General features: G+C 33.5%; 1 protein-coding gene across 1 annotated transcript in view; it reads right to left on the bottom strand.

Annotated features, from left to right (window-relative positions):
* LOC142347893 (neuropeptide receptor 15-like) overlaps positions 1 to 12,763 on the bottom strand; it is a 130,998-nt gene extending 118,235 nt beyond the window's left edge. Inside the window, exon 1 of the mRNA XM_075399054.1 lies at positions 11,541 to 12,763. Within this exon, the coding sequence (XP_075255169.1) occupies positions 11,541 to 11,974 (434 nt within the window). The 5' untranslated portion in view covers positions 11,975 to 12,763. The remainder of the gene's footprint in view (positions 1 to 11,540) is intronic.
* Positions 12,764 to 13,701: the final 938 nt, after the last annotated feature.

Raw genomic sequence — 13,701 nt, 5'->3', positions numbered from 1 at the left:
TCGTTTTCATCCATCTCTCTTGTATGTTATATCCGCGCCTCACTTGCTCTACTCCGTGTTTGGTATCTCTCTATTGTTCATATTTGCTATCTTCCAAATTTAATTCTTTTTCTGTTTCACGCTTTTTGTCACTCACTGTGTCATATCACGACCATTTCCAATTTATAAAATCGCCTGTTAGGTGAAATTTATAACTCGCCACTAGAATTTTTTCGTTCTTACTTTTCACGTTTGACTTTCGTCTTCAATACCTTTACATCTTTCTGGTTCTAATCATCCAATTTTTGAGCCCTTTTTCTACGAAACAAAGGCGGCGTGGGTTACAACTGAAAAATACAGTAGTCGCATCATATAATAACTATTTTGATCTTGTGGACGTTAGGTTACCAGTTATTAACCGTTGAATATCCGAGGTGCAGCTTTGATTCATCTCTCACTCGATCTAATTTTTCTGGGCCTGCTAGTTTTATTTAATTCCTTTGACCCGGGTGAGTCAATATGCATAAAATTGGCATATGAAAAGTGTTTTCATGGTTTGGTATATTTATTATCAAATGTTAACAAAACGAAAGGGTTGAGAATAGATTTTTATAAAGTAATATCCTCGCAAAAATCAAAATCAGGTCTGATGATTAAAAAGCTATCATTGCAAACAATTATTATTGAGGAATCAGAAATAAAAAAATCTTTTAGCGAAAAATTTAGATTGTGTGAGATATATCTTGTTCTATTGCAATATGGATGCTCAGTTAATATATGGCTCGTCAAGATAAACTTAGTCGACTTTATTAACTCATTGTCATTTTATTAGTTATCAGTTCAAAGTCATAATCCCAGTTTTGAATCACAGCAACTCAGATTATTGGCCCCTCGTCACTCTGATGTTGATTTATAATGTGAAACAAAACCCTTACAGTCGGATTTTCAATTGTATTAGTAGAACCCACACAATCGGGTTTTCAATTGGAATAGTAGAACCCACACAATCGGGTTTTCAATTGGAATAGTAGAACCCACACAATCGGGTTTTCAAATTGATATTCAACATTGCAGACGTCTGGTTTTTGTTCAAAATGTCACGAGACATTAAGGAGGCTTCTTTTGCTTGCTACTGGAAATACATTCTTTTATTCTATTGCAATATACTTTGATAGCTATATTCCATCAAAAAATATAAAAGAGGTTGCTTTTATGGTTAAACTCAAAGATTGTTCCCATCAATATTGCTTGCATTTGGTTGCATCTTCTTCAAGCTAGTGTGTTTTCTCTGCATTTTTGCCGATCAGTTTTGAGTAAATGTTTGTTTCTTTATAATGCAGTAGTCACAGTTCAGCGATTTCAGCGCTTTAATTCAAAGTCAATCTTTTTAGGTGCGCGTTGGTGCACGACGGTTTCTTTATTTTGAATAAAAATGGGCCAATCAAGTGTTGTTCTAAGCGGGTATTACGTCACCCATTATAAACATGGGAGAATTTTTGCCTTCGTCAACGATATTTGACAAAACAAGATCTCTCATTCACTAGTTCGTTATAGTACAAAAATGGATACACTGACTTCAAACACAGTCATTTATTTTCAAATTTTTCAGACCATTTTCCCTGAAAGAACGACCTGTTGATTGCGAGGACGCATAAACAAGATGACCTGTTCCTCATTCCAATTAATGATGTCATGATTCAGACGGTTCGTCATCAAAAGCCCTCAGCATTTTGCTCTTTGATGAACAACTGAACAAAAGTTAACGACATGATATATTGTGCCGGAAATAAACCGCACATTTTTGCACACTTGGCCTCCAATTAAAGAAAAAAAAGATCAAGTCTTAAAAGCAACCCACCCAAAACACTACAGCGATTTAGCAGCATGAAGACCAAATCATTCAATCATACTGAAAAAATTTAAAACGAGAGCGCCGAAATTAGTAGGTCTTTCCAATGAGATGCAAAGCAATTACTCAGAAAACATATCACATCGAATAGAAATTTTGTCCGAAAATGATCGTTTTAGACCATTAATTTGAGGAAATAAGCTTGATGGCCTTATTTTTTTTTTAATAGATATGATCGTCCATGAATTTTTTTTACTCTCTCAAGATGATTGTTTTTGACAGGGCTTTTACCAAAATTACCGTTTCTGACCATGATTTTTAGGAATAGAGTGACAATGTCGTCTAATGTTCACTTCAAGAGATGAGGTCACTAGATGGCATTACTATAGGTATGATTAGGTCAGCTCAGATAGAACAAGATAAAAATTCTCCTTATAAGGACGCTTAAAATATTCTTGCACCACCACACCAGTAAATATCTGCATTACTTGAAATTAAGAGCATTTCTTTTCCTCACCAAACCTCGCCAATTTTTAAAACTGAGACAAACATTACACGTAAAGATTATGCAATCGAAAAGCGACTTTGAAGTTTTAGAATCGAGTTTTATCCTATTCGCAATTTTACAAGTCTTGTTGGATTATATTACATGAAAAAATTATTAACGAGAGAATAAATAATAAAAAAAAATTATTAATCCCAATCAAGATGGGGGTTATAACTAGCCCATTCGAAGGAGTACCGTTGCTAAATGTGGTTTTTACCTCTCATAGTGAAAAATACTGTCAAGAAAATAATAGGAAAAAATAGTAAAACTAAGTTGGTGACAAAAAATTGAGAAACATACTAGCTTCTCATTTCAATAAAGGATACCATTATTAACAAACATATTTAAATTAAGAGAGAAAATGAACTGAAGAGGTCATCAATGTTCACTGTACAACACAAACAGCTGCGTATTAACGCACCGAATAAGAGCGCTAAGCCACTTCCAATTAGGTATTTAGTGTTATGCAGACTGCAGACCGTGTGAGTCCACATGTTTCAGCCGTCCACACAACATTGGTTAATTTTGCTTAACAGGGATTCTAAGAGCAGGTAACCCCAACCTCAAAACAACACCACTATTCGTCTCCGAAGCGAGGCCGGTTTTTAACCGTCTAAACAATAGCAGTTTAAAACAATAGTGTTGGTGATGTAAAGCTCAAGGTCATTTTTTCGTGAAGATTGTCTACCAGATTCTCCTCAACCTGGCTGACGCACTTTGAATGGTTAACCATATATTAAGCAATTGTCGACGAAGCAGCTATATCTATGTTAAAACTGATGCATCTTAGTAATGCTATTGTAATTATAGAGAACTAATGTGAAGTTACAAACTATTCCTTTTAAGCATAACATAGTTGGCAGAGAGGATGCAGATGTATGTTAACAGTTTCCCTAGTTTTATTCAAAACTAAATCCAATGCCTTAGGAACAGTCAGTCAAATTTTCCGTATATGTGTTTATATTAAATTTTTACTCAAAACAGATGAAAATGTTTTAAAATTTTAAGGAATCCTGAGGTTCTGAAGTACGAAAAACGCAAAATAGCGAACTTTTTAAACATAAAAATGTTACCTAAATACACCAGCAAAAAAACGTATACAAACTGATACGCAACTTGACCGCGATCAGCCAGCTCACTCTTCTATTATACAATACGCAATTGTAAGATGATCTACGCCAAACATTATCTGAAACAAATAAACGTATTTATTTTCCGGATCTATCTATTTAGAAAACTTTGGTTCATAAACGATCACTGTTATCAATTTCTTCTTGGAAAAATTGTTTGAGGTAAAACTTCCTGTTCTGGGCAATCAAATTTCACCCGCCACTGAGTTACAGCTAGTATGATGATGCATTAAATTTTGAGCTCCCCACTCATTGGGTGAGTCAAAGATCTTAACTTCTGCAACAAGGATTCAAAGATTTGCTCCAGTATCACATGTGTCTATAATCTCGCATCCCTTGCTAGGAGCATGATTGCAGACCCCCGAATTGCTGTAACAGAGACTGATTGAGATAACCTACTGAAAGCTACCAACAACCCCGCCGGCTGCAAATTTCTGTTATCAGCCAGAGTAGCGATTCGTTTGAGGGTCTTACGAACTGTCTCTGAAAATCCTCCAAACGTTTCGAAAGTCAGAGGAAAGAATTGAATTCCGACTTCACTACAGTTCTGAGCATAGTGTTCGTACTTCCTGTCCTCAGCAGCTGACAGAGCGAAACCACTCTTCTCCGACGCACTTATAATGAGTCTTGACTGCAAGGGAGAAGTGACGGTAACATCTAAAGCTGCTGCTTGACCGGCATTCCATACAGGTAAGAAAATATCGCCCGGTATGGAGTTATTGTCGGGTAGTAAACTTTTCTGTTCACAGATGGGAGGCAAAAGAGCTCCCGATCAATTTGATATAAATCTGTCTCCTATACGATCATGACGAGAGATCATATCAACGCGACCATGGCATGACACCGCATGGTCGCCCATTACATCTAGAGTCCCACATTTACAAAATGGATATTTTCTCTTGTTCACGTACAATTTTACACCCAGTCAATATTTGAGAGCAACACGGAACTCATTGGAAGATAGTTGTAGTCCCAGGGCTTGAATGGAGGCTGCAGATAACCAGGCGCCAGACTGCGGTAGAGAAAGAGAATGTAAGCGAGTTTTTTCTTTTATGACACTTAGTTTTCCTAACAAGTTGTCGAAGGCTGAGTCATCAAGTTCCTCCTGAATTTTTCTTTGAGAGGGATATCCCATCGCAATTTCGCTGAATTGTCCAACTGCCTTAACAAATGAGATGTCTTCAGTTGGATTATGGCCTGTTAATTTTTCTACAAGAACAGAGGATTGAGAAACAGATCCAAACAGAGCCCGAACTTGATCTGCTCATCGTCTTATCCCTACACCGGTTTTATTGATTGGAAGGCATGCTTGGTCCCAAAAAATGTCTGACAAAAGCTGAACCGAATCAAGACCATTTTGATGAGTAGACCATTTTGGGAGCACCAAGGCAAAAACGCAAAATATCAAGAGCACATTGAGGATCGTCTACATATGCTAAATTTTCTAGCAGGCTCGTTGATTTTGGATTTATCTGACAATATTCCAATCAAATGTTTTTAAGAAACTTTCCAAACCATTATTTACTTGGGAACAAATCAATTTGAGTATAAAGTACAGTACAATTGAGAAAACGCTTAAGTTAAACCTGATTGAAACACAGAATCTAAGCATCTGCTCTCAAAATTTAAACACTTTTTAAGTCAACACAAATACATGACTCAGATCTGAAATGTCAGCAATTGGCTTTCAAAATGTCTAGTCAAGTGATGCCTCAAAGCACTTAAGAAAATTTAGCCAGAGAACTGCTTCTTCAAAACTAACAATTCCACAAGATTTGTCAAAAAATTACATTCTTCATTTGTTGATTGAATTTGTCAAGATTCAATTTCTGATTCAATTGATCGTCCTATCAATTCGTTTGACTCTGAATTTTTTACCCGGAAGATACTCTTATGACTTGAGTGTGAATTGCTGTGAATCCGTGACACAAAACACAAAACCGTTTTTTACAAAACAGTTGCCATCAAACTCAACCCATCAGTAAAACTTCAACTCAAACTAATCAGTAGCATTTTTGGACATATTTTTTGAAACCTAGCTCATTGATAGATTCTATTACCATCTTTTTGATTGACTTTGTTTACTTGCTCGAACCAACAATAACATGGTTTCCATGTAAGTTTTTTCCCAAAACAAATTAGGTCGCATGTCAATTTTAAACTAGGAAAAATTGTGAATTTTTTCAATGCCTCATGTCTAGTAGACTGTGGGGACAAATTTCCTTATACGGAAAAAAATCTGCCTCTTTTGCTGTTGCTAACTTTTCAACTTTCGGAAGAAATATAATACTGAACATCAACCTGTAATCAATTTGGAAAAAGAACTTTGTACTTTGTAATATTCCTCAAAAATGTTGCTCGTTTAAGTGATGCCTTTCATAGTTTTCCATACCTCTAAAACTAATCATATATTTTATTCTTAGTAGATTGTAAACTTTTTTTGATGTCGCTTGGAGAGAGAGTGTACTCGAGTAAACGAATTTGATCTACTATCTGAAAGCACAACAGAGTGCCATTCATATCAACAAGGAGGATAAGTAACGTGCGATAGCACATAATATTCCAACCAGTCAAATATTATTGGATAACTGGATAATTGGTTAAATTTTATCTGCAGAAACAAAACTTAAAGAAGCATAGCGTGACTGATATTTTAAACAAAGTTATGCACCTGCATAACCAAAAGTATGAAAATCATGGGCCGAAACAATTTTTCTCATAAAGTTGTAGAACATTTTGACTTTGATTTTCAGTGTCTGCATAAAATTTGGTTAATTCATCTTTTTAAGGCTTCAAGTTTGAACAATAATATGTTTATGGATCACGTGAAAACAAATTCAGAGAAAAAAAATCACTTTAAAACATCCAATTTTATCTCAGTTAATTCAGGTGACAGTCATTATAAATATAAGTACTCATCGGCTTTTAAGGCACTAGGTCAGGAAAAATAAATGTTTTTAAAACTACTTATAGTTAAAACTTGATGCGAGTACTATCCACATATCATTTAGCAAAGAAAACGAAAAAAGAAAATAATTGATGGAATTTATATTAAAAAAACTGAATTGAAAATTATTCTCTAAGGTCAAAGAGCTATACCACAAATGCTTCTGAACCAATTCGACGGATTCCTTTGATTCTTGCCAACTGTAATTGTTTCATTTGTAATGCCGGATAGCCCGGACAAAAATTGACTCTAATTGAGGCTTCTCAATGTTTACGTCAGATAATTACTTGGAAAACTATCAATGATCCCGTAGTTGTTGCTGACAAGTTAAAAAGACAAGGAGGCTTAGAAATGTGCTTTCGCCATAATGTTCCGACATCACCCAACCACTTTTGATTTAATTGTCCCCCAAATGAAGAAGAGATATAAAACTTCCAAAAAATCTTACTGTTAAGAAATAATTGGCATATCCATTTAAAAAATTGCTTTAAGCTCGAGCCACTGTACCAATTAAGCAAAAACAAATTAGAAAGCCAATAGTACCTGCCATTAAAGACAGTGAGAGACAACAGAAACAACAAAATCAAATATAAACAACAACCACTATTTACGACCAAAACTCATTGTTTATATAATTTTTTAAATGAAAAAGTCAAAATAGCATCATATGAACACTAAATTAAACCAAATCACTTGTCACTTTTATTTCACCAGAAAAGAAATGGGACCTATTTTTACTCAGGCTAATGAAAAAGTAGGCAGCAAAAATGCAAACTAAGAAAATACGTTTACACTTTTTGCAAGCAAACAAATTCAAAGTCATGAAAACCATTAGCTATCACTATCAACTGAAATCATTCGATCGCTTCTATCATTTCATTTAAAAAAATGAGACTTGTCAGTATCCACCAATTTTTACAATTACAAAAAACAGATACAGACAAAGATCAAAAGTTCAATTGTGTTTTGCAACGGAACGGTGTCTAAGCCTGTAAAATCACCATTTATTCACTCAGATTGTCGAATATAATCACCTTCTCTTCCTTTAGACGCCATCAATGTGCTATATTGCTTGTCATTATTGTGCTATTATTGTGATGATCGGATAAGGCAGCAAAGAAGAACCTCACAAATAGGAAACAGTCAAAACCTTTGAAAAAAATAATTTGGAATTCGTAGTATCAACGCCAAAAACTAAAAACTAAACAAAAAATAGAATGAAGAATAAACATCATTTGGTTTTAATGAATGCGACCCTTCTTTTTGCTGAAAGTGCACTAAAAGTTAGAAATAAAATTAAAAGTCGCAAAACTCAGAATACCACTATTTTTTTAAAAAATAGACAAAACATTAGTGAGAAATCAGATAAAACTGATAAATAGAAACAATTTTGGTTCTAAGGAATGCAATTAGTTATGACAGTGAAACGAAGTCAAAAGACTACAAATTAACAACGAAATCGAATAATATTTCAAATTTCACCAAAGCATTTTACTCAGAGATAAAAAAAAACTATTTCAGAAAATATCTTTTCACAAAAATTATCATTTTGGCCCATTGGCCTTCAATTGCACGTAATTCTAAACTGTCAATTTTTTGAAGTTTGATTAAAAATCATTCTAGTCTGTAACTAACATAAAATCAAAAATGCACAAATATTTATAGAAGTTACAGTGCGCCATTAAAATACGAATAACTATACAATTCCCCAACTGGATGAAGACCTCTCCTTCTCTTGCTCCTTCTCAATTAAAGTCAAAATGTTTCAAATGCTGCAGAAAAAGTTAATTTGAAAAAAAGTCAATAATCAAAAAAGGAAGATTTTTGGGTATTTATCGAGTTATATTACTAAGAGCCATACCTTTATGTATCAACTGAAAGCATTAGATAGTTTTTCTGTTAGATTCCTCACAACGAAATAATCACTTGATAAAATAGTTCCAGTGATAAAAATACAAAAAGAAGATTTAATGCTGGCAAAATTCAAAAAGTCAATAAAGTTTTACAAAAGCAAATTGTCGCAGCCATAAAAACCATGAGTTTTAATCGCAAAATACAGTATATTGATTGGACTTTAGTTGAACACAATTGGAGCATCTTTTTGTTTGAAATTTTAATTGAAAAAAGACTTGCTTTTATTGGGATAAAAAAATTTTCAAAAATATTTAAAAAAGGACGGACCCAAAAACAATACGAACACTTTTTTCCTGCAAAAACCAACGATGGCACAAAAATTGGTGTTGCTATCGCCTCCCGGTTGTTGATAAGATTGCTCCAAAAAATGAGCAATAGATTTTCAGCAACAAAATTTTGCCATAAAAACCACGAGCGTTACTAGTAGACTCAATATTGTGTCTTTTCTGCAACATAACGAGACTTCTTATTAATTGAATCCTTATAGAAAAAATGTCTCAATGTAATTTGGATGAAAAAAAAACAAAATTTTTTAAAAAGGGCAGACCAATAAAAACAAATCTTTTTTCAATGCAAAACTCAGCGATAAGACCAAAACTGGGCCTGCTATCGCTGCGCAGCTAGTGTTTCAAATAATTGTGTAAAAGTTTTTGTGGCAAACGAAAAAAAAATAGAAATGATAATTAACACTAAATTATGCCTTTTTATATAAATATCGGTAGAGATGAGCAAAAGACCGCAAAACTCTTATTTCCAGGAAAATTTCTTAGGAACCTGAGGTACAATAAGCCCATAAATGAATGAAGCATGATTGAAGTTTTCAAGTCCACACCACCGTCAAACTGACAAAGTGGGCAAAATAAGCATAATTAGTGACATTTTTTATGCAAACAAAATGCTGAATTTTTAAAATTTTAGCTGAAAAATTTGCAAAATTTGTCGTTTCAAATAATTCACAAAAGTCATCTTTTATTTAAACATGAGACCAATGAGATATTATTAACAATTTTTACTTATCTCGGCAATAATTGATCAAAATTTCAGCGAAGATTACAAAAAATGTGAATACAATCAATTCAACCTTATATCAATACCAATAAAATGACATGCGACTTGTCCTTAGGGTGACATTTAAGTGTTGATCGGACAAAACAGCTGCTTCAAATTGTGATTGAGAGAGAATTTTAGATCACGCGAAACGCAAAAAGTAAAGGGCGTGAAAGTCACTCGATAAATCAAAATTGTCAAACGAAAATTTTGCATAAAAAAGACAACCACGTTTACAATAATTGCTACGAACTTCGTTCAGGAGCAATTAAACAGCAATTAGGACTAGATTAAAGATAACTTGAACAAGAAGACCATCTCTCTTGGCATGAATCTGCGCTAAAAGATTGCAGAAGTAAAATTGAAAGTGGCAAAGCTAAAAAAAGTTATTAAAAACAGTCATAAGACCACAAAGAAACATCAAAAGCTGGCGAATCTCAAAAATTCAAATAAGAGTTTCGAAAACAGTTTGGGGCAAACAAAACTAACAATCAAAACTAAACTATGCATTTTTTTATAAAAATACCGGTTGAATTTAGCGAAGGACCACAGAACTGTTATTTCCAAAAAACTTTCTTAGGAACCTGAGGTACAATGAGCCCATATCTGAAAATAGAAAGATTGCAGTTTTCATGTCTACACCACCGCCTAACTAAACAATGTGGGCGAAATAGGAATATTTGATGACATTTTTCATGAAAAAGGAAAAAATTCTGAAATTTCAAAATTTTGTCTGAAGATTTTGAAAAAACTAAATTATGCAATTTTTTTTAATATCGGTTTAAATTAGCTAATTACGGCAAAAATGTTAGTTCCAGATAATTTTCCATGAAACCGGAGGCACAATAAGCTATTAACTGAGTAAACAAAAATTTTGTCAGCAGAGTTTTTATGTCTGCACTACCAGTCAAACTGAACAAAGTTGGCCAAAAAGGCATACTTTTGGAAAAAAGGCTGAATTTTCAAATATTTGACAGGAAATATAGCAGAAACGGTTGGTTCAAACAATTCACCAACACCCTTTTATCCTAAACATAAAACCAATGCGACTATCGTAAACATTTTTTTTTATTTTAGCAAAAATTGATCAGAACTTAAGCAAATTTTAAGAAAAATGTTAACAAAACAACGGATGTTAGGCTACCATTCACAAATTTAAACCTCTGTAACCCATCGGAAAACGCGAAATTCAATACAATCTTTTGCGTTTGAAACACTCTGGTGGACCAGCTTCCTAATTATACCACTCACAACCCTGCACAATGAATATCTTGATCGGCGAAAATTGACTGAACAAAAAAACAGTTGAGTATATAATTCCTCCCCCACTTAATTGTGTCGGAAAAAATTGCTACTCTGAGAGAATTCTCAATTAGAATTCCCCAAAAGATTCTCAGGGTTCGAATCTTTTTTTTTCATCTTAGCCACTTGTTAAAATTACACGTTGTGTTTTCCATTTTCTTAAAAACTTGAATTTTGGCTAGATTTTCAAATATTTGTTTTAAATTTCTCGGCAAATTATCCGTTAAGAGATTTCGAATATTAATTTAGTTTCAATATATTTATAACGCAGCATATGCGTCATATGTTGAGCATAGAGACAGCTGCAGAAACTATTGAATTTTGGGCGTCATAAATATAAGTATCATATTGATTTAGTTTCGCTGAATTTTTTTCAGGTTTCAATCTTGTTTTACATAAAATGTATATGTTACTGAATCTTTTTTATGCAATATAAATCTTGTTCAGATTTATTTTTTTCTCGAATTAGTGATCTAATGTGTTTTTCGTGAATTTCACAAATATCTTATTTGACTACAGAAACAAAATTTAAACGAGATAAAGCGGGAAAATTGAAACATTTGTGAGAAATTTTTAAACTCATCTGCTGGAGAAACCAAGAAATTAAATTTGATTTTTGAACAATCGTTTCTTTTTTCAAAGGCTTTTTTCAGTTGTAACAACTTCTTTCTCTCTCCGCAAAAGATATCCGTCCGCCAAAAATGCTTACCGAAAAAGTAAAGTTGGCATAAAATTCCTCGCTCCGAAATAAATCTGAAGAGTCGGACAAAATTTTAATTAAATTTGTGTCAATCTTTCAGAGCTTTGGACACTAGTGTACATTACCTTGGAATTTTGGTTCTGAAAGGTCTCAGTACCCCGACTAGCCGGTCGACAGCTATGACCACGTTTGTGAAGCTGGCAACCGCCGGAACCACTTTGTTGAGGGACCTCGCCAGCATGCAGGGTAAATGTGGCATAAAGTCAAAGGTGAAGAACCATTTCTGTTCAAAAATGAGAACAGATGCCATTGGGGGAATAGCAGCAGTGGCCTGGACCATATCACAAAAGGCCAAATTCATTATAAAAATGTTGCAGTAAACTTTGCGCATTTCACGGTCGGTAAAAATGGTTTTGAGTACTACAAAATTGCCAACGAGTGATACGATAATTATGGTAAGAAAAGCTAAAACTTGGCAGAATTTTGAAAATCCAAGAATTTCGTACAGAATTTCTGTACACAGTGGCAACGTAGAATTGGCGTCAAAAAATATTGTCATTTTGATTATTTTGATTAAATTTCTTTTTAATTAAATTGAGCAAATGGCTTAAATTAGTAAAGGTTTTGAAGAAATGGTTATAGGGTTAAAATAATAACTTTATAACAGAATAAAAAACAATTAAGGATTCGAATAAAGTGGCTATGGTTCTGTTTTCACAATAATAAATTTCAGGCAAAAAGACGTTTTTTGTTCAATTATTGCTCGCAACTGTGATATGAGACGGAATTAAAAATGCCAAATATAATACTAAAAAGGAAAGATTAAACGCACATTAAAATTAAAACCGAGTTCAACAAACGTAAGAAAATACCAATAAATGTTGAATCAAAGCAAGCGCATATAAACAAAGGTCAATGGAATTAAAATACTCATTATGTGGTGATTCTTTTACGAACACAAACCACCGAAATACACAAAAATCTGAACTTATTTTAAAAAGTACCAACCATCACTGACTTTTGACATTCAGTGATTAAATTAAAAACGCGTCTGCGTAAAGAAATATAGTAAATTAACTTCGTTATTCGAGTTATGTGACTCTTCGCGGTGGCGAATTTCTAACTGTAAGAATGTATGAGAAACTGAAAATGAAGGAGTAAAAATGTCTGTAGGAAAAATAATCACATAACAGGAATGGGGGATTTCAATTTTTGAAATGTACAGAAGAATGGAATCACAAATTTGATTAATAATCTGCAGAACAGGAAAAATTTGTCAGTGTTTGAGCGAAAAATTTCGGATAAAAGTGACATTGAGGCATGAAAAGAGGAAAGGATACAGTTGGTAATTGTGAAGATAGCTTCCGATAGAACTATCATTTTACGTCCGTCCTGTTAATGGACTTTTGCTGCATTTATAGCCAATCAAAATCCACCATTCAGGCACATGCTCAACAAACAAGATTTTAGCCGCTATTGCTCTTTTCCCCTGATGAATTCTTACGTTGATCAAACCTCGGCTTTGCAAACAAAGCACTCAAATCAAAAGTGACTTTTTATAACCTTTTTCAACGTCTAGTAAAATATCATAACAGCAATATTTCAAACCAAATTTTATCATCATGAATTGAAGGATTTTGAGTAAATGTACTGAGTTTAACAGAAAATAAACTTCAAAACTATTAATGAATAGGCGGTTCTTTTACTCCGGTGTTGAAATGATGTTTCGTTTCTCTGACGTTCACTGAAAAATTCAGTAAATTTTATTGCTTTTATCAATGATGAACAAGGAGGAGCATTGTATATATTTTACAATCATAATATTTGAAGACTTTGCTGAAAAAACCGTTAATTAAAAGCTGTTTCCCATTGTGAAATGACAATTGAGGTATCTGGAAACATATCGAACAATTTTGATTAAAAACACTTATGATTAGTTATTCACTTCTAAAGTAGACTCGAATGTTCATTCATAAGCTTTTGTTAATACTCAACATCAGAAAATTAAATTAATTGTGATATCAATAGTAGAATTGTATTACATTTTGTTGGCAGAATTGCCTTATATAGATGTATATCTTAGTTGACAAAATAATCTAACACACGTTGAAATTTAATGTCAATTCCAGCTCTTGAAAACCCAAATTAGATGAACTTCTCCCAAGAGAGATCAAAACAGAGAGAGGTTTTCGGACTAAGATTGACAAGGAGGCTCGGTAATGTTCGTTCGCACATTGAGTTCCGACCCCACTCATCCACGTTTTTGGCATAAATGTCTACCAAATG

The sequence above is a fragment of the Convolutriloba macropyga genome, chromosome 1 (assembly GCF_964194025.1).
Source record: "Convolutriloba macropyga chromosome 1, txConMacr16.3, whole genome shotgun sequence".
Lineage (NCBI taxonomy): Eukaryota > Metazoa > Xenacoelomorpha > Acoela > Convolutidae > Convolutriloba > Convolutriloba macropyga.
This window is presented reverse-complemented; position numbering and strand designations above follow the sequence as displayed.